The 22,917-nt window shown below is 48.9% G+C and overlaps 1 protein-coding gene across 1 annotated transcript in view; it reads left to right on the top strand.

The window, feature by feature from the left end:
* The window catches only part of LOC140402471 (complement C1s subcomponent-like), a 91,714-nt gene extending 69,105 nt beyond the window's left edge, over positions 1–22,609 (top strand). The window contains exons 9-11 of the mRNA XM_072490286.1: positions 4,144–4,263; positions 20,207–20,284; positions 21,596–22,609. Coding sequence (XP_072346387.1) covers positions 4,144–4,263; positions 20,207–20,284; positions 21,596–22,386 — 989 coding nt within the window. The 3' untranslated portion in view covers positions 22,387–22,609. The remainder of the gene's footprint in view (positions 1–4,143; positions 4,264–20,206; positions 20,285–21,595) is intronic.
* Positions 22,610–22,917: the final 308 nt, after the last annotated feature.

The following is a 22,917-nucleotide window of genomic DNA, read 5'->3' on the forward strand; positions in this document are numbered from 1 at the left end:
TTTTTCAAAGTTGATAGTCATCCAGGCTCAAAAGGTTAGCTCCCTTCTCTCTCCACAGTCATTGTTAGACTCGCTGAGATTGTCCAGTGTTTTCTGTTTTTATCTCAAATATGTTCTTGCTTTCAACGAAGTTGTGGCCCACCTGGCCTAACATCACCTGATGGGGCACAGTGTTCAATATTTTGGTCTGATTTACACTTCTGCGATGTGTTTGTATTCAGGAGCACTTGTCGTTTTGGAAAGAAACAAAGGCAGACTAACATTGGGATCAAAACAGCTCTCTGTTAACAGTGGGTGGGATCAGTACAGTCATGAGAAATGATCTTGCCCCAAAGATGAAAATGTAGAATTTGCTTGGGTGGAACTAAGAAATAGCAAGGAAAAAAACCTCCAAGAGAAGACTGAGGGGCGACTTAATCGAGGTGAACAAGGTTATGAGGGGCATGGACAGGGTGGATAGGGAGCAGCTGTTCCCTTAGTTGAAGGGTCAGTTACGAGGGGGACACAAGTTCAAGGTGAGGGGAAGGAGGTTTTGGGGGGATTTTACCCGGAGAGTGGTGACGGCCTGGAACGCACTGCCTGGGAGGGTGGGAGAGGCGGGTCTGGAACGCACTGCCTGGGAGGGTGGGAGAGGCGGGTCTGGAACGCACTGCCTGGGAGGGTGGGAGAGTCAGGTTGCCTCACATCCTTTAAAAAGTACCTGGATGAGCGCTGGGCACGTCTTAACATTCCAGGCTATGGGCCAAGTGCTGGCCAATGGGATTAGGTAGGAAGTCAGGTGTTTTTCATGTGTCGGTGCAGACTCGATGGGCCGAAGGGCCTCTTCTGTGCTGTATTATTCTGTGATTCTGTGAACTAGCAACTGTAGGACAGAGTATAAATTAAGAAAGAAATAACGAGCGCTTGTAATAAAAATAACACGATAATAGTGAACTTTAACCTTCATATACATTGGACAGTTCAAATGGGCAAATAGAGGCAGGACTGAGAAAGAGATTATGCTGAGGGGTATGAGCAGCTATCGATTTAAATTAAAAGGCAGAAAGGTTATAATCTGCGGTGCTACCTGAGGCATGAGCAAAATGACATAGGATAAATAAGATCAGAGAGGTGAATGCACTGTTCAAAGATTGGCGGGAGAGAAATGGATTTTAATTCCTGGGACACTGGCACCAGTGCTGGGGAAAGGGGAGCTGTGCATTTGAGATGATCTGCACCTGAACTGTGCTGTGATCACTGCACTGCTGAATCTAGATCTGCAGACAGGACTTTATATCAGAGGAGACAGGAGGCGCAATTGAATGGCCACACTGCATCTGAAAAGCAGCTTGCTGTGGCACACGTCCGAAAGAAGCCTGGAGACCCCACTCCCATTGTGGGCAGGTTGACGTTTGGTAAATCTGTGTATTAGAGCGAGACAGCTAGTCGCACTTTGATATGCAGTTTCGCGAGGCTTTGGGAATTGATCCCCTTCCCCTCGGGTGAGCGCGCTCAGTGCTGGTCTCCACTGACGGAGGCCAGACGGAATGGCACTCGTGGGAGTCTCTCAGGGGACTGGAGGCACCCTGACAGCGCCACCTTGGGGCAAATTTTACGATGGGGTGGGCAGGGCCTCAGTGGGGGGAGAGGGGGGGGGGAGTGGGGAAAGCATGCCTTTGCCCCTGTTAATTTCAGTAACTGACCAGTCGATGGCCACTTAAGGGCTTTCTCCCACTCAGCCTCAATTCCAATGAATGAATGAAAGGTGAATGAGAGATTGGGGGAGGAATAGAAACATTGAAATACCTAAATCTTGGGTGAGGAGGATGTGAATGGGGGGTGGCAGGCATCGGCACCTAAAGGGTTGGCGACCTCAGGACCTCTTTCTCCCCACCACCCTGACCAATCTCCCAGGATCCCAAATGTCTTCCCCTCCTCCCTCCCCCACCATCAACCTCTCCAGGTGTCCCCTAGCCTACCAGGATCCCTACCACTCACTTGGCCTCCACGCTCTGACACTGAGAGCCATGCACGTCGCCTCTTACGGCCACTGTGTCCAGAGGGCCTGCTGCAGGTCAATCTGATTGGCCAGCAGCTCTCCAAGGTGGTACGTCTGCCCAAGTGAAGATGGATCACCTGTCTCCTGCCAGTCAATGCTCATTAGAGCGGACCTGTCAGCGGGATATGTTCCCTGTCGACTCTCCGGATAGGCGGGGCTGACCCTCTGCCATGCGAAAAATTCTGGCCCGTATTTATTGAAAGATACACTTGCATTGGATCCTGGGATCAGAGGATTGCCCTGTGGTGAAAGGCTGAGTTAACTGGGCCGATGTTCTGTGGGAGAATGAGAGCTGATCTCTGTGCAACACATAAGATTCTGACTGGGTTTGACAGGGTTGGCATGGTGGGGATCTGGAACACAGGGATAGATTCTCAGCATAAGGTGCCGATCATTTAGGATCGAGGTGAGGACAATTTCTTCACTCAAAATGAGCGTGATTCTCCGCCGGCGGGATGCTCCGTTTTGCCGGTGCGCAGGGGTTTCCCGACGGCGTGGGGCTGCCCCACAATGGGAAACCCCATTGGCCGGCAGGCGTAACGGAGCATCCCGCCGGCGGGTCGGGGCAGAAACGTGGCACAGCGGGGCGTAGCCTCCAGTCCAAAGTCTTCAGGGTTCCCTAGAGGGTTAAAGAACAAAGAAAAGTACAGCACAGGAACAGGCCCTTCGGCCCTCCAAGCCTGCTGCGACCATGCTGCCCGTCTAACCAAAAATCCTCCACACTTCCGGGGTCCGTATCCCTCTATTCCCATCCCATTCACATCTTTGTCAAGATGCCCCTTAAATGTCACTATCGTCCCTGCTTCCAATACCTCCTCCGGCAGCGAGTTCCAGGCACCCACTACCCTCTGTGTAAAAAACCTCCCTCACACATCTCCTCTAAACTTTGCCCCTCGCACCTTAAACCAATGCCCCCTAGTAATTAACTCTTCCACCCTGGGAAAAAGCCTCTGACTATCCGCTCTGTCCATGCCCCTCATAATCTTGTAGACCTCTAATAGGTCGCCCCTCAGCCTCCGCCGTTCCAGTGAGAACAAACGGTAAGATTCCACATCCCGTGACTGTTGAAGCCAATCTGGCACGACAGTTTGAAAACCAGCTGTCCCTACCAGCAAAATAAGTGATAATCCAACCATAGCTAATGCCCTCACGACCAGGCAACATCCTGGTAAATCTCTTCTGCACCCTCTGCAAAGCTTCCCCACCCTTCTGGTAGTGTGGCGACCAGAATTGAACACTACATTCCAAGTGTGGCCTAACTAAGGTTCTATGCAGCTGCAACATGGCTTCCCAATGTTTATACTCAATGGCGTGGCCGATGAAGACAAGCATGCCGTATGCCTTCTTGACTATCTTCTCCACTTGTGTTGCCCCTTTCAGTGACCTGTGGAGCTGTACACCCAGATTCCTCTGGCTGTCAATACACCGAAGGGTCCAGCCATTTTGGATGTTTTATGATTGAACACATTTCAGGATGGGATAGACAGATTTTTGGTGTTTCAGGGAATCAAGGGCGATCTCTAGACCTCCCTTGCCCCACCGCCCTGTCCCATCTCCCATGATCCCAATCTCCTGGGGAGTTGAATCTCAGTATCAACCCTGACCACATCACACAGCAGAGCAGGCTCAAGGGGCCAGATAGCCTGATGCACTTTAGTCAGAAACTGTTTTTGACCTGGTCATTTGTAACACGGCAGAATTAATTCACGCAGCGGGATTTTCCGTCCCGCCGCTCCCGTTTTCCGGTGCGGCACTCCTCGCCGGCAACGGGATCCTCCGTCCCGGCAGCCGTTCAATGGGGTTTCCCATTGTGGGCACCCCCGCGCTGTCGGGAAATCCGCGGGCGTGAGTGCGCTGCCGGAAAAATGGGGAATCCCACCGACGGAAAATCCAGCCCATGATCTTACGGTAAAGGATCTTCTGGGAATTGCGATTTTAACGTGATGGAATTTTGCAGGCGCGAAACCTGGAATTTATTAATCTTAGAAAAAGATAAATAAATATACAGAATAAATATTTGTACAAATGATTACTGGAATAATGAATTTTGAAGGAGCATCTGATATCTGACTGAGCTTTATTAAAGTACAATCTCCCTTTCGCAGCTGTGGACTGTGGACGTCCAGCAGAATTGAAGAATGGATACAGGAATTTCACATCCACCATTTACAAATCCCAGAACAAGTACAGCTGTGAAGAGCCATACTATAAACTTGAAGGAAATGGTGAGTCCATTGTGTCCGCACCGTGGCCATCCCCCCCCCCCCCCCCCCCCCAATCCCACTTTCCAGCTCTTGGTCTATAAGCCTGTAGATTTTGACACTTCCAGTTCTAATCTGAATATTGAATCCCATGAGGGTTTGAAACAAGGCCAAGAGGGTCTGTAGAGTATAGAAAATGTGACATTTATTTCAACTGTGTACATCGAGGTTATCCCTCACCGGACCCGCTCTCTCTGTCAGTCGGTTCCAGACTGGCCAACCTATTTATACATGTGGTTAACAGCTCGGTAGTGAGCATGGGAGGTCATATTCCTCAAGCCGTACAGGGAAAGCAATCATTGCCTCCCCATGTGTCCCATGCAGGTTATTACAAGGGTGTTTGCCTCTATCACACTCAGAAGCAGTTTCAGATCTCCACCACACTCTGGGTGAATAGAGTTCCCCTTAAGTCCCCACCAAACATCCAACTTCAAATCCCTGCCCCTGGGTTATGGACTCCTCAACCAAAGGAATAAAGGGACTCCCTACCCACTCTATCTAGAGCATGATTTTCAAACGTTTTTGCCCGGGACCCATTTTTACCAACCGGGCATCCTTCAGGACCCACCCCAGCCAACCTTTGCGACCCAGGCCAGCCAACTTTCGCGACCCACGCCGGCCGACCTTCGCGACCCATGCCGGCCAACATTCACGCCCCACGCCTACCGATCTTCACGGCCCACGCCGGCCAACATTTGCGACCCACCATTTTCTCTTACCTTTAGTGCGAGAGGTGAGCCTGGGCTTATATTCTACAGTCTAGAGTAGCGAAGAATGAGAAATGACCTAATAATAATCACTTATTGTCACGAGTAGGCTTCAATGAAGTTACTGTGCAAAGCCCCTAGTAACCGCCTGTTCGGGGAGGCCGGTACAGGAATTGAATCCACGCTGCTGCCTTGTTCTGCATTACAAGCCAGCTATTTAGCTGAGTGTGCTAAACCTGCCCCAGTAATTGAAACAGGCATTATTCTCTCAGGACTCTCCAGAGCAGATGCAGAATGTAAGTTTTCCTCAGGTGGTGGTTTACAGCCTGGGGATATAGTCTGCAGATTACAATGCCACGATTTTAGACATAGATGAGGAGGCATTACTTAACTCAAAGTATTGTGAATCTTTAAAAAAACAATTTTGAGTACCCAATTCATTTTTTCCAATTAAGGGGCAATTTGGCGTGTCCAATCCACCTACCCTGCACATCTTTTGGGTTGTGGGGGCAAAACCCACGCAAACATGGGGAGAATGTGCAAACTCCACGCGGCCAGTGACCCAGAGCCGGGATCGAACCTGGGACCTCGGCGCCGTGATGCAGCAGTGCTAACCCACTGCACCACCGTGCTGCCCTGTGAATCTTTTTAATCTCTAAAATTCACTATCAAAGAGAGTTCTGCAGGCTCAGCCATTGAGCATGTTCAAGACAGATGCAGGAAGACTGAATTAAATTGAAAAGAAAAATCTTCTCCTGGGTCAGCGCGCTGACGTCAGGAGGAGGCGCGCTTTCTCTCTGGGCTCCACACTGATGAGCGGGCATGCACGCGCAGTGCACCCGCATTTTTGAAGCCGGTCGCAGTCGTCATTTTTAAAAGCCTGTTGCTGCGGCCGTTGCGCCTGAATTCCCGCGATCGGGAACGTCGCGGTGGATGGCTCTGTGACCCTCCCTTCACCCACCCGCGTCCCACCCACGGGACGCGACCCCCACTTTGAAAATGCCTCATCTGGACCCTTCATAATTTCATACACGTCATTTAGATCTCGCCTCTGTCCCCGCTGTCCCAAACAAAACAACCTCAGCATATCCAATCTTTCCTCAGAAATAAAATCCTCCACTCCAGCGAACATGCTCCTAAATCTCCTCTGCACGCTGTGTACTTCAACACACAGTGACCAGAACTGTACGTGTTCTCCAGTTGTGGCTTGACACATGTTTGAAGCATAAATTTCTCAGCTCTTATATTCTACACCTCAGTTAATGAAAGCAAGTCATATTCCTTCTTATCTAATGTCCAACCACCTTCCAGGTCCCTCTCACATCCTCTTCACCATTTTCCTTTACAACCAAATATACATTCCCTTTTGAATTTTGCTGTAGTTTTTAGCACCAGCGATAATGTATAACTGGATGTTTCCCTCCTTCCTTGACCCATCCCTCCCTATCTGACTGAAGTGAGGAAATCGAGAATCAAGTGGGTGACATGACAAGTCTTCTTGGCCATTTTACATTTATGGCTTTTATTTCTTCCTCGCCCTTCATGATGTCAGGATATCCCCAAAACCTTCCCTTTTAAACTTCAGTTGCTGTTATCATGTAGGGAAAAGCATAAAGCAAGACCCCATTAACACTGAGGGCTGGTGGTGATCCGAGTCAAATGGTTTGCGGGTTATTACGGAGGCTGGAAGTCAAGGGTTGGAATCTCAGAAGTAGGAGGAGAGACAAAGAAACTTGGAAGCATAGAAAATAGGTGCAGGTTTAGGCCATTCGGCCCTTCGAGCCTGCACCACCATTCAATATGATCATCCAAATTCAGTATCCCACTCACGCTTTTTCTCCAAACCCCTTTCTCCCTTGAGCTGCAAGGACCACGTCCAGCTCCCTCTTGAATATATCCAACGAACCGGCCCCAGCAGCTTTCTGCGGTAGACAATTCCGCCAGTTCACAACAATGGGGTTCGGGAGAGAAAGTGGAGCTGAGTCCACAAAAGATCAGCCATGATCTCTTTGAAAGGCAGAGCAGGCTCGAGGGGCCAGATGGCCGACTCCTGCTCCTAGTTCATATGTTCTTATGTTTTTCGAGAGAAGAAGTTCTTCCTCACCTCAGTCCTGAATAGCTTACCCCATATTCTTAGGCTGTGACCTCTAGTTCTGGACATCCCCAACATCGGGAACACTCTTCCTGCATCCAACCTGTCCAGTCCCATCAAGATTTTATATGTTTCAATGAGATCCCCTCTCATTCTTCTAAACTCACGTGAGTACAAGCCCAGTCGATCCAGTCTTTCTTCATATGTCAGTCCTGCCATCCCAGGAATTAGACTGTTGAACTCCCGCTGGATACCCTCAATAGCAAGAATGTCCATCCTCAAACCAGGAGACCAAAACTGCAAACAATATTGGAATTGTTTATTTAATGTTGGTGAATTGAAGGATTTACTTTCCCTCGTGCATTCAGCCACTTTTTGAAAATGTGGATCAAGGATGCCTCTTGTTAACCTGCACACTGCAGCAGACATTTATGGCGTCTCTTTTGTTTTTAAAAGCTACTGGAGCAAGCAGAGTTTGTCTAAATAATGTGTCACAACAAACAGTCTATAAATCAATGGTGGGCAGCCTAAGGTCTAGGGGGCAAGATGTGGCCCATCGGGGATCTGAATGGGGCCCACAGGACATTTTCTTGACTGTTCCCACGTTCCACTGGTGTCTATCCACATGTTTTTTCCCCCTGCCGGTATGACTGGGCAGCACGGTAGCACAGTGGTTAGCGCAGCTGCTTCACAGCTCCAGGGTCCTTGGTTCAATTCCCGGCTTGGCTCACTGTCTGTGCGGAGTCAGCACATTCTCCACCCAGGGTTTCCTCTGGGTGCTCCGGTTTCCTCCCACAGTCCAAAGATGTGCAGGTTAGGTGGATTGGCCATGCTAAATTGCCCTTAGTGTCCAAAAGGGTTGGGTGGGATTACTGGGTTACAGGGGTAGGGTGGAGGTGTGGGCTTGGATAGGGTGCTGTTGCTCGTTTTAGCCTTAGTTTACTTATTCTTATTCTGTCACCTTTGCTCATGAGTCGCCAGGTATCTTTCTGATACCGCCACGTGGTTCAAGTCCAAGTAATGATTAATAATGCAACACACCGCTCAGTAAGAGTTAAATCAACGCTCATTTATTATATACAGCAATTAATACTTATACAATAATCCTACTTCTAGACTACTACCTACCACTAAAGGCCAATACTTAACTTTGGAAATGGCCCACCAGGTCAGGGAAACGAATGGTCTTTCGAATTGGTTCTGAGCTTGCGGGATTCAAAAGCTGGTACAAGTCGATAGTCAGGAGCGCCTATCTGGTAGCGACCGCTGGAGTAAAACTTACAGTTTCTTGTAGAAGGGTCTCGAAGGTTGCGAGCAGGAAGAGAAGGGTCGAGTTGAACTTGGCCCCTATTCTTATAGTCCCCAGGGGCTTCTCGCCTCTCGGGGCGGACCTTGTACCTGGTTCCAAGTGATTGGACTTGGTCCCAATCACTTGGTTCGATATGCTCCAATACTGGAGCGATTCCTTGATCGGGGGGTGGTCATTTACCTTTCTTTGTGTCAGCCCCTGCTGCCGCCGAAAGGTCTGGGTCGGCTTTGAGTTGCTAATTTGTAGCAATTGTTCCTGGGGATGGCTGATTAAGATGCAGATGGCTGAGTTGTTGTGATGTTGATGGCTGCCGGTATCGGTCTGGACTGACTTTCCCAGAGGCGAATACACTGTTTTACCTGCAGCTGTCCGTTTGAGTCCTGTTGGATGATTTTCCCATCAGCCTCTTCCGTTCGCCATTTTAAATCGGGGTTTGACCATTCTAATCGGGAGTCAGCCATTTTACATGGCTACCACCCTCCTTGTGATCCTAATGCGAAGCGTGAAGGATCACATTAATTTGTTACTTTCCATTCCCTGACCGGGGGGGACACCTCCTACATGGCCTCTGCTCTGACCCTAGCTATGCACAAACATTTTTACCTAACAATTCTAAGGGCACTATGTCAGACAGGGACATGCATTACAAAATAACAATCTTGGAACCTCTCATTTATCCTTATTACACTACCCTCGCTAAACATTCCATTATTCTGTCTTCCCTAATCATACAACAAAAAATCACAACATTTCATATTCTCTTTCCTCAAAAAATCACAACATTTCATATACTCTTTCCTGGCTTGGCAGTCAAGCTCAGGATCATACATTTTTTTGTTCATGAAATGTTTTGTACATCTCTTTATTTACAACAATAAACGCAAGTGAATGCACTTTATTATTTTATTATAGATCGCGGGGGTCGGGGGTCTGGTCGTAACCGAATATAGGGGATCTGATCCTATATACCGCTCTCCTTCTCCATTTACGTAGGCGCATAGTCTGCACTACACAGCAGAGTATCGCCAACGCTAACAGTGCTTCGATCACGTTGGACAGGGAGTATCAGGTTATGAACCTGGCACACCAGGAAGATGCAGTGTCGCTGGTGACTGGGCTCTGGGTACGGCGGGGCAGTGAAACATTAACGGCTGGGAGGTTTGAAGTCATGGGGTTCGCGTTCACGCGCAACCAAATGTCCAATAAAAAAATGTTGATCACGATGAAGGAAGTCCTCATGGCTGTCCTCTTTCCTTTTCTTTCTTTGAGTGCCCTTTATTTTCTCCGATCCTAGAGCTTCTGGCGTTCTGTAAAACAAGCATAGTATCTGTAACTATCTTTGTTCAATATCCGGTACGCTAGTGTGTCTGTCCTTTGGTGCCAATTATTCCCTTATAATTGGTCACTATGTGTGACTCCCTCATTTTTTTTTCAAAAACGAATTTTAGGACACGACACACTTCCCAATGACTGACCAGTGCTGATTTACCATCCAAATGTTCCAGGATGTAAATAGCAGATGGCGGGCAACCTAAAGGTTCCCTAAACAAACTAAAAACTTTTTGAAATGAAAAATGTCAAATGAGGTGCGTATGGGCCGCGACGGGTAAGATTTGGATGGAGTCCCCGGGTAGGACGGCTACCAATGCTGGTTCTCCCCTACCCAGTGTTTAACCAGTGGGGGGGTCCCCAGGCAGGGCGGGTCTCACGCCGTTTCTCCACTGCCTGAGCAACCGACAAGAACGGGCAAAATGTGGTCATCGTGGTGGGGCTGCCATAGTGGTTCTATCCCTTGAACCAGGAGAGCAGTTACGATCGGGTGTCTGATACCCGAACAAGTATCAGCTGAAAAGCTAGTTCCACTGAACAAGCGTGTGGTCTGTTAACCAGGTATCTGTAGACAAGCTAGTTCCGCTGAACAAGCGTGTGGTCTGTTGACCAGGTATCTGTAGATAAGTAGGTACCGCTGAACAAGCGGCTGGAAAAAAATTCTCCTGTCGGACGAACAACACGAAACAAACGTACGAACAACATAAAACATTTTGCAGGTTCCATCAGGAAGGACAACACTTTTCCCAAGCGTTTCCTTTAAAACATCATGTTGACACCTCAGTTCTCGGTTGCGAATAGGGTCGCAAAGTGGTTGGCGGTTTGGGAGTCAGACCCGAGGTCGTCACCTTCTCCCGGGTGCCAAACTCTGGAGTGGATTAGGGCTGAAAGGGCTGTTTGGTGTGAGTTGGGGTCGCTCTCGTCGTTGCGGACGAGTCTGTAGGAGTTGTCGCCGTGCCAATAAGTTGTGTTGAGTTGTGTGGGGACAAAGTCAGGGTCGTCCGTGTGGTTCGGTGGTCGGTGGTGAGATTTATTTAGAAAAGTGATCAGGAAGGGATCACTTGGATCGAAGTCGGAGTCGCTGGGTGTGGGTCCGGGTGCATGGGGATAGTAGGGAGGCGTGCTGTGGCTATCGTCCGAGTCACAGTCGCTGTCTCTGCTGCTGCAGTCTGTGGGCGTTCCGGGGCGGAGTGTATATTTCGGGGGTGGAGTCGAGGTCGAGTCCGTGGCTGGGCTGGACATGGTAGGGGTTGGTCGGGTTACGTTGGCTGTGGGCGGGGTGTGGTCTGCTGCGTCAAGCATGACGTGATGTGCGTGGTTCGACTGTGTTCCATAAGCCTTTAACTGATTTATACGAAACCACGCAGTCTTATCATTGGGGTACTTTATTTTGTAAACGGATGGGCTTACTTTATCCACAATGGAATACGGACCCGAGTATTTTGGTGACAGGAATGTGCTGGGGTTATATACAGACAGCATCACTTGCTGTCCGATAACATACTCCGTTGCATGCACTGCCTTATCGAAACAAGCCTTGCTCTGTTTCTTTTTGGTGCCCAATTTTACTGCGGCTGCTAACTGAGCCGTTTTTACATTTGCAACTAATTACTCTACGGCTTTCTCGTGGGTGAGGGCCATTACTTCGGGGCTGGTCAGGTCTAAACCTAACATGTATTCTGTCCCTTTCATGGGGCGTCCGGTCATGACAGTGTGTGGGGTGTAACCTGTGGAGGTGGAAACAGTGTTATGCAAAAACATCAGCGCAAAAGGGAGGACTGAGTCCCAAGTGGTGTTGTTCTGCTGGACCATTTTTCTGAGGGTGGTTTTTAGGGTCCAATTCATGCGCACCACGATACCACTCGACTGTGGGTGGTATGCAATGTGGAATTTTTAGGTGATGCCAAATATCATGAGGACGTTCTGCATGACACGTCCCGTAAAATGGGAGCCTTGGTCCGATTCAATGCTGCGGGGGAGTCCCCATCGTGTAAAGATGTGGTGGGTTAAGATCTTGGCTGTGGTTTTCACGGTGTTGGTGCGGGCTGGAAATGCTTCCACCCATTTTGTAAAGGTGGCTATGACCACCAGAACATATTTATAGCCATTCCTGCAAGGGGGCAATGGACCTATAAAATCAACCTGGAGGTTCGTCCAGGGGCCGTTAACGGGTCGGGTGTGGCTGAGTTGGGCCTTTTTGGCAGATCTGTCGGGGTTGTTCTGCGCATAGATAAGGCAATTCTCAATGTAATGGCTTACATCTTCCTTGAGATTTGGCCACCAACAAAGCTGTTTGAGGTGGGCTGTAGTGGGATCAATTCCCTGATGTCCATGACCATCATGGAACAAACAAATCAATTGGTTCTTGTCCTGTTCAGAAACTACATAAAGGGTGTCCTTTAACACCACACCGTCATGTGTGGTCAGTGTATTTCTGAACCTCTCATAGGAGGCTGGAAACTTTCCTTTCACAATCTCCGAGAGATTGCTGTCCTGCTTCTGGGCCTCTACTAATCCTCAATTCTAGTCTGCGTGACCTGAACTGCACTCACTGGCGCGCTTTTGGGGGGTTTCCAAAAATACCCATGTCTGGAACCTGCTTAAGCCAGTGCGTCGGCTTTTACATTTCCAGGGGGGAAGGAACGATGGTGGCTACCGTCTTTTATGATGCCAAAAGTCCTGTTCTGGGCTTTATCTAAAATATGGCGGAGTATTGGGGCTGAGGGGAGGGGTTTCCCATCTGCGGAAACAAATCCTCTTGCTTCCCACAGGGGCAGAAATTCTGCAAGGCTGTTGCAGACATAGAGGCTGTCCGAGTATATGTCTGCTGGGCTGGTGAAGGAATCTGGGTGTTCAACGATGTATGCGATGGCTGCAAGCTCTGCTGCCTGCGCGCCTAAGTATCCAGGTAGTTTTAACGCTACTTCCTCGAGGGCGCGTCCCTGCATGTCCTCAACATAGATCCCGCAACCTGTTATGCGTTGCCCATCTAAGACTGTGGAAGATCCATCCACATAAATCTTAATGGGTTCACACGTGTCCGTGTGCGGGGGGCTCTGAGATGAATTTCCTATCTTTCTGGGGGGTGTTTTTGCTATAAAGGGGCATGTGTTATGGTGTGGAGAGATGATCTCACATTCATGGGGGGTTCCGGGGTACTGCAAATTGTCCGCTAAGTAGGTGTGTGTCTTTGTCCATTTTACTGTGATGTCCCGTCCCTGCAAGAGAAGGGTCCATCTAGCTGCGCGTATTTGGCTGACGGTACCGTCCTTGAGTCGTCCGTCCAGTAAAGGTGTGGTGGGGGTGTGTTCGGTCAGAATGGTGATGGGGTTCAGTCCGGTAATATAGGAAAAGTACTGGACTGCCCAGAAAACTGCGAGCAGGTGCCTCTCCAGGCTGAAAATCCCTGCTCCACAGCATCTAAAAGTCGGGAGACGTAAGCTACGGGTCTTAACTGGTCGTGCCGTCCTGGAGGAGCACGGCTAAAAGGGTGTGGTCTGTGGTCGCTACCTCTATTGCGTAAGGGAAAAGCGGGTCTGGAACTTGTAGTGCGGGGGCGGCTATGAGTCCCTGTTTTAAAGAGTCCACAGCATCCGTATGCTGCGGAAGCCATTCCCAGGGGGCTCCTTTCTTTAGGAGGTCTGAGAGGGTTGCTGCCTTGCTGGCGAAATCGTCAATGTGGTTTCGGCAGTAGTCAACCAGTCCTAAAAACGACGGGAGGGCTGAAACATTCTGGGGAAGGGGCAATTTAGCGATCGAGTCAATTCTTTTATGCTCGATCTCGCGTTTACCATGCGTGATAATTGTTCCCAAATATACCACTTTTTCTTCCAAAATCTGGGCCTTTTTGGGGTTGACTTTACAACCAATGGAATGTAACAATTCCAGGAGTTCGGACAGAAGCTCAATGTGCTCTTCCTTTGTGTCTGTCTGCAGTAGTAGGTCGTCTACATACTGTACCTGACATTCAGGGTGAGAAAACTTTGCTAGTCCATTTGCCAGCTGTCGGTGGAAAATGGAGGGGGAGTTGTGGAAGCCTTGTGGCAGGCATGTCCATGTGTACTGCTGCACTTGAAAGGTGAAGGCAAATTTGTACTGGCACGCCTTTGCCAATGGAATGGACCAGAATCCATTACTGACGTCCAAAACCGTAAAGTAGCGGGAATTGAGTCCCTGCTTGATCATGGGCTCGGGACTTGTTGCTACGGTGGGGGCTGCTGCGGGGGTGACTTTATTGAGTTCCCGATAATCAATGGTCAGGCGCCATGATCCGTCGGGCTTTCTTACTGGCCAAATCGGGGCATTATTAGTAGAGGCTACTGATCTTAGTACGCCCTGCTCTAATAAGCTCTCTATAACTTTTAGGATTTCTCCCTCTGCTTCTAGGGGGAATCCATACTGTTTCTGGGGTCTAGGGTCAGGTCCTGTTACTTGTGCGGAGCCAGTCATCCGTCCACAGTCGTGCTTGTGGGTCGCAAAGGCTGCCCTGTTCTTTTGCAGGACTGCCCTAACCTGCTTGTCCGTGCTAAGCGTGGTTGGGTTGAACCAAAATTCGCCTACTGCACTAATTTTGTTCATGTAGTCCCCTATGTTGAGCGTTGCGGGGGCTCTAGCAGATTTCGCCATCTTCCAGACACACTGGTTGACTGGATCGAAGGATAGGTGGTGGGAATTCATAAAGTCGATTCCCAGAATGTGTTCTGCTGTGTGGGGCAGGTCTACTAAAACTACGGGGTGTTTTGTGGTTATGTTACCAATTTGAATGGGTACAGGGGCTGTGATGTGTCCCTGCTGTGAGTGACCTGTAAAGCCGCTGAGGGTGATAGTAGCTGTAGTGGGCCACGTGTCCTTTTGAAAAAGGGTGGAGGAATTTATGGTGGTGCGGGACCCTCCTGTGTCCCAAAGAAATTCGATAGGCTGTCCCCGAATTTTCGCTGCGACTACGGGTCGTCCTGATCTATCCCAAAGGGTGTCACAGACCCAACTGGGGGAGCCCGTACACCATCAGTCCATTCCGGTCAAGTCCGTCTGATCCGAATGGGCACTAACGCTATGGATGGGCTCTGTCTTTTTCTTAATTAGAGTGCCTGAATGGCTTTCTGTGGCTTTTTGGGGCCATTGCACTCTTTCGTGAAATGTCCCAACTGTCCGCAGTTGTAACATTCTAGTGACTTGGGTGGGGGAGCTGTTCGTTCCCTCATTTACCCAGGCGGGGTTGTGATGTGTTTCTTTTACTGCCTGCATGTCTGCGGCGGCTTGCTTTTCTTCGGTGTTTTTAGCTGTGGGTTTACTCTGAACAGACTGCTTCCAAACGCGGGACAATCTTTTAACTACCCACTTCTCGTTATGGGCCTCTTCTGAAGGATCATAACTATTGCAGGCATTCTGTCCTGCATCTGTGGCATGGGAGATAAGGGTGCGGGTCCATTTGGCCATATTGTCTGGGGACAAATGGGCACGGTCTACGTCTCCAAAAACGGCTGCGAAGTGAATCCACAGGCGTCCTGCGAACGCTGTGGGGTGTTCAGACTTCTTCTGCCTACACTTATTGAGGCCATCTACGGGGTCACCTTGGTTATACCCGATCGCATCCAGAATTGCGGTATGCATTTCTGCAAGGGTGCCTCCTCCTACGTTCTGTGGGTCGGGAAGGGCTGCTGCTACCGATGGATCTAAACTTAGAACCATGAGCTTTACATGCTCTCTCTCATCCAGGCCGTACATGTTCGCCTGATGTCTAACTGTGGCAAAGAAATGGTGGCGGTCTGCGGCGGGGAGGAACGATGTGATCTTTGCACCCACGTCCCTTAATTGGGTCACTGTTAAGGGGGTGGAATATAGAAATTCCGTGTCGTCTACTATGGCTGTGCGGTGGGTGGTTACAGAGTTCTTTGGAGCCTGAACTACCTGTTGTGTGGGCGGTTGGGGTGCTTGTCTCCTTTGGGGCTTTCCCTGCGCACATGTTCCCTGAACATATCTCTGCGCTGTTTCTTGTAACTCTTCCCAATCAGGGCCGTCTTCCTGGTCTAATTTTTCCCCAAAGGTTTCCTGAAATCCTTTCTGGACAGAAAGCAGTGACTGCAGTTCTGCAATCTGCTTCCAGCACTTTGCATGATCTATTGTGCTCTGTCTTTGTTCTGTGGTGGCAGCGTGGAGTGCTCTCAAGGCTGCCTTGAGATCACTACATTGTTTCTGGAGCGTCTCCAACTGCTTTTCTGTTTCTTTCCTTACCAGGACTGCACGCTGCATGTCCTGATAGGCCTTTTCCTACTGGGATTGGAAACTGCTTAAATGCGCCAGACAAGACTGGTGACCCCGTTTGGCGTCAGCCACCTCTTCATCCTTTGCTGCCAATTTCCTCCTTAACTCTAAATTCTCTTTCTCAACTTCGCTCACATCGACTTTACTCATCCGATGTATGCCCTCAACTTCTTTGCGGAGCGTCTTGACGACCTCCTCTGTGCCTCGCAATTGTGCCAAACAGGACACAATTGACATCGGCTTGCGAGCTTTCACTAAGCTCTTTTTATGTATCTCACTCATGTTCTCCCACCAAGTATGCCCTATACTTCCGGGACCTGATTCGTTATTATCACAGAAATCATTCCACAGGGGCCATCCTTTGCCCTTGAGATATTTCCGGATTTCCTCTTCCCAAATGGGACACTGTCCCACTCTACTGCTGCTGGTCGCTGTGACCGCAAATTCCACAGGGTTCATGAGGCACTACATTGCCTGCATGGCCATCTTTCCTATCTGCTTGCTTCGTTTAAATTTGGAACAGGGGGCTAAGGCGGTGTCGTAGATGCGGGTGCGGCTTGCGCTAATTTCTGAAAATACAGACTTCTGACAGTTTTGACGCAACAAAAATCTATCAGTTTTACCTTATAGCCCTGTTAGTTACGCATGCATACACACACTTCCGAATTATGACTATTAATCAGAATGATTGAACACTTGTGGTTTTCTGTTTCCAATTGGATTCTAATTCAAAATTTCTTGGGTTCTCCCAGAGTGGTTTTCCACTTCCAGATCGGGTCCTGGCGGAGTCGCCAAAATGTTGCTCATTTTAGCCTTAGTTTACTTATTCTTATTCTGTCACCTTTGCTCATGAGTCGCCAGGTATCTTTCTGATACCACCACGTGGTTCAAGTCCAAGTAATGATTAATAATGCAACACACCGCTTAGTAAGAGTTAAATCAACGCTCATTTATTATATACAGCAATTAATACTTATACAATAATCCTACTTCTGGACTACTACCTACCACTAAAGGCCAATACTTAACTTTGGAAATGGCCCACCAGGTCAGGAAAACGAATAGTGTTTCGAATTGGTTCTGAGCCTGCGGGATTCAAAAGCTGGTACAAGTCGATAGTCAGAAGCGCCTATCTGGTAGCGATCGCTGGAGTAAAACTTACAGTTTCTTGTAGAAGGGTCTCGAAGGTTGCGAGCAGGAAGAGAAGTATCGAGTTGAACTTAGCCCCTATTCTTATAGTCCCCAGGGGCTTCCCGCCTCTCGGGGCGGACCTTGTACCTGGTTCTAAGTGATTGGACTTGGTCCCAATCACTTGGTTCAATATGCTCCAATACTGGAGCGATTCCTTGATCGAGGGGTGGTCATTTACCTTTCTTTGTGTCAGCCCCTGCTGGCGCCGAAAGGTCTGGGTCGGCTTTGAGTTGCTAATTTGTAGCAATTGTTCCTGGGGATGGCTGATTAAGATGCAGATGGCTGAGTTGTTGTGATGTTGATGGCTGCCGGTATCGGTCTGACTGACTTTCCCAGAGGCGAATACACTGTTTTACCTGCAGCTGTCTGTTTGAGTCCTGTTGGCTGATTTCCCCATCAGCCTCTTCCGTTCGCCATTTTAAATCGGGGTTTGACCATTCTAATCGGGAGTCAGCCATTTTACATGGCTACAGTGCTCTTTCTAAGGGCCGGTGCAGACTTGATGGGCCGAATGGCCTCCTTCTGCACTGTAAATTCTATGATTCTATGACTGAAGTGATTTGCATGAAAAGCGAATGAAGTCAGGTGCGTGCTGATTGCTCACAGCATTAGCTGGGAGTGCCGTGCACTCCCTCTGCTTCCAATCAAGAGTAAATATTTATTTTGTTTCTAACCACTTTTAAAAAATAAATTTAGAGTACCCAATTCTTTTTTTCCCAATTAAGGGGCAACTTAGCATGGCCAATCCATCTACCCTGCATATCTTTGGGTTGTGGGGGTGAGGCCCACAAAGACACGGGGAGAATGTGCAAACTCCACACAGACAGTGACCCAGAGCTGGGATGGAACCGGGGCCCTCGGCGCCGTGAGGCAGCAGTGCTAACCGCTGCACCACCTTGCTGCCCTTTTTTTTTACCAGTTGAAGATGATGACAGCATTTTCTATAACACAAAATATTTGGCATATATTAAATGTATTCATCCATATTCAAGGGTAATAGTCAATAACCATGACGGCACCGTGGTGAGCACTGCTGCCTCACGGTGCCAGGGACCCGGGTTAACACTGCTGCCTCACAGTGGCAGGGACCCGGGTTAACACTGCTGCCTCACGGTGCCAGGGACCCGGATTAATACTGCTGCTTCATAGTGCCAGGGACCCGGGTTAACACTGCTGCCTCACAGTGGCAGGGACCCGGGTTAACACTGCTGCCTCGCAGTGCCAGGGACCCGGGTTAACACTACTGTCTCACAGCATCAGAGACCCGGGTTAACACTGCTGCCTCAGAGAGCAAGGGACCCGAATTAACACTGCTGTCTCACAGTGCCAGGGATCCGGGTTAGCACTGCTGCCTCACAGCATCAAGGACCCGGGTTAACACTGCTGTCTCACTGTGCCAGGGACCCGGGTTAACACTGCTGCCTCACAGTGCCAGGGACCCGGGTTAACACTGCTGCCTTACAGTACCAGGGACCTGGGTTAGCACTGGTGCCTCACAGCACCAGAGACTCAGGTTAACACTGCTGTCTCATAGAGCCAGGAACCGGAGTTCGATTCTAGCCTTGGGTGACTGTGTGGAGTCTGCACGTTCTCCCCGTGTCTGCGTGGGTTACCTCCAGATACTCCCGTTTCCTCCCACAGTTCAAAGGTGTGCAGGTTAGTTGGATTAGCCATGATAAATCCCCCCCTCGAGTCCAGGGATGTACAGGTTAGGTTACGGGAATAAGGTGGGGTGGACAGGGGATGAGCACCTGGGTCGAGTGCTCTTTCAGGGGTCGGCACAGACATGATGGGGTTCAATGCCCCATTTCAACCTTGCCACCTATTGAGATCAAGGAGGGCTACTTATGTGGCCCACTCACCAGCCAAGTTGCCCATCACTGCAATGAGTCTCTCCGAACTACAGCAAACAGAATGTAATGTTCTTGTTGGATGACCTGATTTATATTACAAGAACACTTTCAGCTAAAGTTATAAACAATTTATTAACATTAACTGTGGGTCAAATAGAAACAAACAACAGATGAATAATAATGTGATCATGCACAAGCAACCTCTCTCCCAGCTCTCTAGTCAGTCTGAGGTCACCAGACTCTAACATTCACTCATATACTAATGAGACTCCTAGTGGTCAGTCGTTGACTTACAACACAATCATAATATCACTGCACAGAATATGACTGGAATTGCAGCAATGTCTCCCAAGAGGATCAAGGGGATGTGGCCAACAGCATTGCAGTGGGTGGAGGATAGTTAAAAAATATAAATTGTTATGGGCCAAGGTTTAGAGAACACTAAAGTATATCATGGAGTTCACCTGACCCATAACTGTTTATAGATTTTGGCTACGAGGAGCACAAGGGCCTACTTTCCGGTGTTATTCAACAGAGGCCTGAAACACTTTTAAACAAAACAATGTTTATTCTACGAATTCAGTTAACATTTTATAAACACACACAATAAGCATGTTTATCAACTACAAACATAAATATGCTACACAGCTATAGTACTCTATATTTAACCCTTAAAAACTTCCCTTTACTGCTTCACTCAAGTAACAACATCCAAACCAGACTAAAAACGTTTTACCCAAAACAGTAGGTTTGAATTCTTTCCAGAAAAAAAGTAATCACTTTTAGAATATCAAGTGATCTGCACACGTTTTAACATGCAGAGAGAGACTCCAAGACCGTTGTAGTCTGAATACAGCAGCCAAAAGTCTAAACCGAAAGTAAAACTCAGAGCCACACAACAGCTTCCAGCTCAAAAACAAACTAAAAACCCAGATCCACAGCCCAGCTCCACCCACACAATGACATCACTGCTGCCATGTGATGAGAGAACACATTTCTTAAAGGAACATTCCCATGACAAAATGATGTGCAGGTAAATCAGGTTCAGTCACGAATGACAGGGGTAAGTGACCCAATCAGCTGCATTATGGTTGGGATAAAGGTGTGGCTGTACATGTCTCTCTCTATCTGATATCTCTCTCCCTTTATGTACTTCCCCCACCAGCTATTTTTAACTGCTCGCATAATGCTGAATGGGTGGACACCGCGAGTGGACAGGAGACCCTGCCAAAGTGCAAACCAGGTAAATATTTACAGGACTGTAATGAGCAGAAAAGTAGCACAAAACTATTGGGTGACTCACAGGAGGCCATTCCCTCCATTGCCCCGCTCCTGGCTTTTTGGCTGAATTACCCAATAAATATCGTTCTCCTCTCTTCTTTCTCCATAGCCCTGCAAATTATTGTTCTTATTCAATATTTCTCCAATTTCCTTCTGAGCGCCAGTAGTATCCTGAATCTGCTTTGCTCCCACTGCTACTTCCAGCTTCACCTTCTGGAAGTGCAGTGCCCAGAATGGGACATTTGGGATTAAGCGGCAACTTCAAAACAGATTATCAGTCACTCTCCTGGTCACCAATTATTTGGCATGCAGTAAAGTCACCATAGTCCCAGGTAACCAGAGACTGCTTTGCCCTTTGAGCAGCAGGGGGGTGGGGGATAGCTGACTGGTGGCTGATTTAACCCAAGGATAACCACACTTCAGGCAAGGGGTAAGGTTGAGGATAACTTCAGCTGGTACGGGAATTGACCCCACTTTGCTGGCCTTGCTCGGCATTGCAAACCCGCTGTCTAGCCAAGTGAGCTAAACCGAGCCCACATAAAAATTTCACATGCAGGGTGCCCACAATAAGCAATAATACAAATGTTCTTTGGTTCCATATCAACTCAATGGGCGGTACGGTAGCACAATGGTTAGCGCTGTTGCCTAACAGCTCCAGGGTCCCAGGTTGGATTCCCGGCTTGGGGCACTGTCTGTGCGGTGTCTGTACGTTCTCCTCGTGTCTGACGTAGGTTTCTTCCATGTGCTCCAGTTTCCTCCCACAAATCCCGAAAGACGTGCTTGTTAGGTGAATTGGACATTCTGAATTCTCCCTCAGTGTACCCGAACAGGCGCCGGAGTGTGGCGACTAGGGGCTTTTCACAGTCACTTCTTTGCAGTGTTAATGTAAGCCCACTTGCGACAATAATAATCAATGCCCTCTGAGCAGGATGTCTAGTGGGGTTGTTGGCAAGGTGGCTGGTTTAGCTCAGTTGGCTCGACAGCTGGTTTGTGATGTGGGTTCAATTCACCGTCTGGGCTGAGGTTATTCACGAAGGCCCTACCCTCTCAACTTTGTCCCTCGCTTGAGGTGTGGTGACCCTCAGGTTAAATCACGGCCAGTCAGCTCTCCCCCCTCAAAGGGGAAAGTAGTCAATGGTCATCTGGGACTATGGCGACTTTAGCTTATCTGTTGGAGTCACCCCACCCCACTGTGTGCAGTCTCTCAAATCCTGGTGTTTGGACAGTGATGCAAGAACTTTTCAATTCCTCTGATTCTGTCATCTCTCCCCAGTCTGCGGGAACTGCCTCCTCTCCTCTAATACCGGACGCATCTTTGGTGGCAAGAGGGCAAAGCTGGGTGAATTCCCCTGGCAGGTGCGTCTGCTCACCACCAGCGGTCAGATGGGTGGAGGAGCCCTGATCTCCGACAGCTGGGTGTTAACAGCCGCTCACCTCTTTGATAAAACGCACCAGTTGGAAATTCACGGTGGATTTATTAATCTAAGGGACAGATCGTCCAAGAACATGTTCGCCGTGGAACAGGTCTTCATCCACCCCAAATTCAACAAGCACGTCAAGCATGGGCAACCCAACTTCAATCACGACATTGCATTGATCAAGCTCCAGGAGGAGGTTAAACTGGGACCCAACCTGTCCCCCCTTTGCCTGCCTGAACGAGGAGATGTGTCTCTGCCAAATTTCGGTACATTGGGTTACATTTCAGGCTGGGGGAGGACAGAAAATAGGAGCCTTGCGATCATACTACAGTTTGCCGAGGTTCCCGTCGTCAGCATGGACGAGTGTGAGAATTCCAACTTTGAGGGAAAGAAGCCCATTTTCACCCCAAACATGATGTGCGCTGGACGACAGGGCGTGGACTCCTGCCAAGGGGACAGTGGCGGCCCATATGTCTTCCAGGACCGTTTGGACCGCAGTCGTCACATTGTCAGGGGCATTGTATCGTTTGGTCCCCAGCAGTGTGGCCATTATGGGGTGTATACCCATGTAGGGAACTATCTGGACTGGATTGAGAAAACCATGAAGGAACACGAGAATGGGGAGGGTGAGGAGGTGCTCGCATAAGCATATTCACACATTGTGGTATCAAGCACAATAACATGTCATTGTGAACTTTTCTCTGTTTTCCTTTACTGCCCTATTTCCCTCATTCTCTCCCCTTTCTCTCTCTGCCCCCCCCCCCTCCTCTCATCAAGATGTTTTTATTTCTTTCCCTCACGATCCCATGTGTGAACTTAACGGAAATGAGCTGTCTCTTCGTTTAAAATAATAACAACACGTTTCTTTGCGTGAGTGTTTTTGTTTATTAAAGGATCGAATGAAGAAGGAGGCTGAATGGGTAACAAAATGAGGCTCAGAGAGAGAGAGGGAGGCACACACAGTGAGAGAGAAAGAGAGAGACATGGAGAAAGAGAGAGACACAGGGGCAAGCTGAAAGAGAGAGCGTGCATCAGATGTATACATGAGAGAGCCACAAAGAGAGACAGCTGCGGAAATACACAGAGAGAGATTTAGACACAGTGAGAAAGGGGCACCAAGAGATACATGAGCGACAGAGAGGCAGACAGAGATCAGAGAGACAGACAGAGAGGGACA

This window comes from Scyliorhinus torazame, chromosome 25 (genome assembly GCF_047496885.1).
Source record: "Scyliorhinus torazame isolate Kashiwa2021f chromosome 25, sScyTor2.1, whole genome shotgun sequence".
NCBI lineage: Eukaryota > Metazoa > Chordata > Chondrichthyes > Carcharhiniformes > Scyliorhinidae > Scyliorhinus > Scyliorhinus torazame.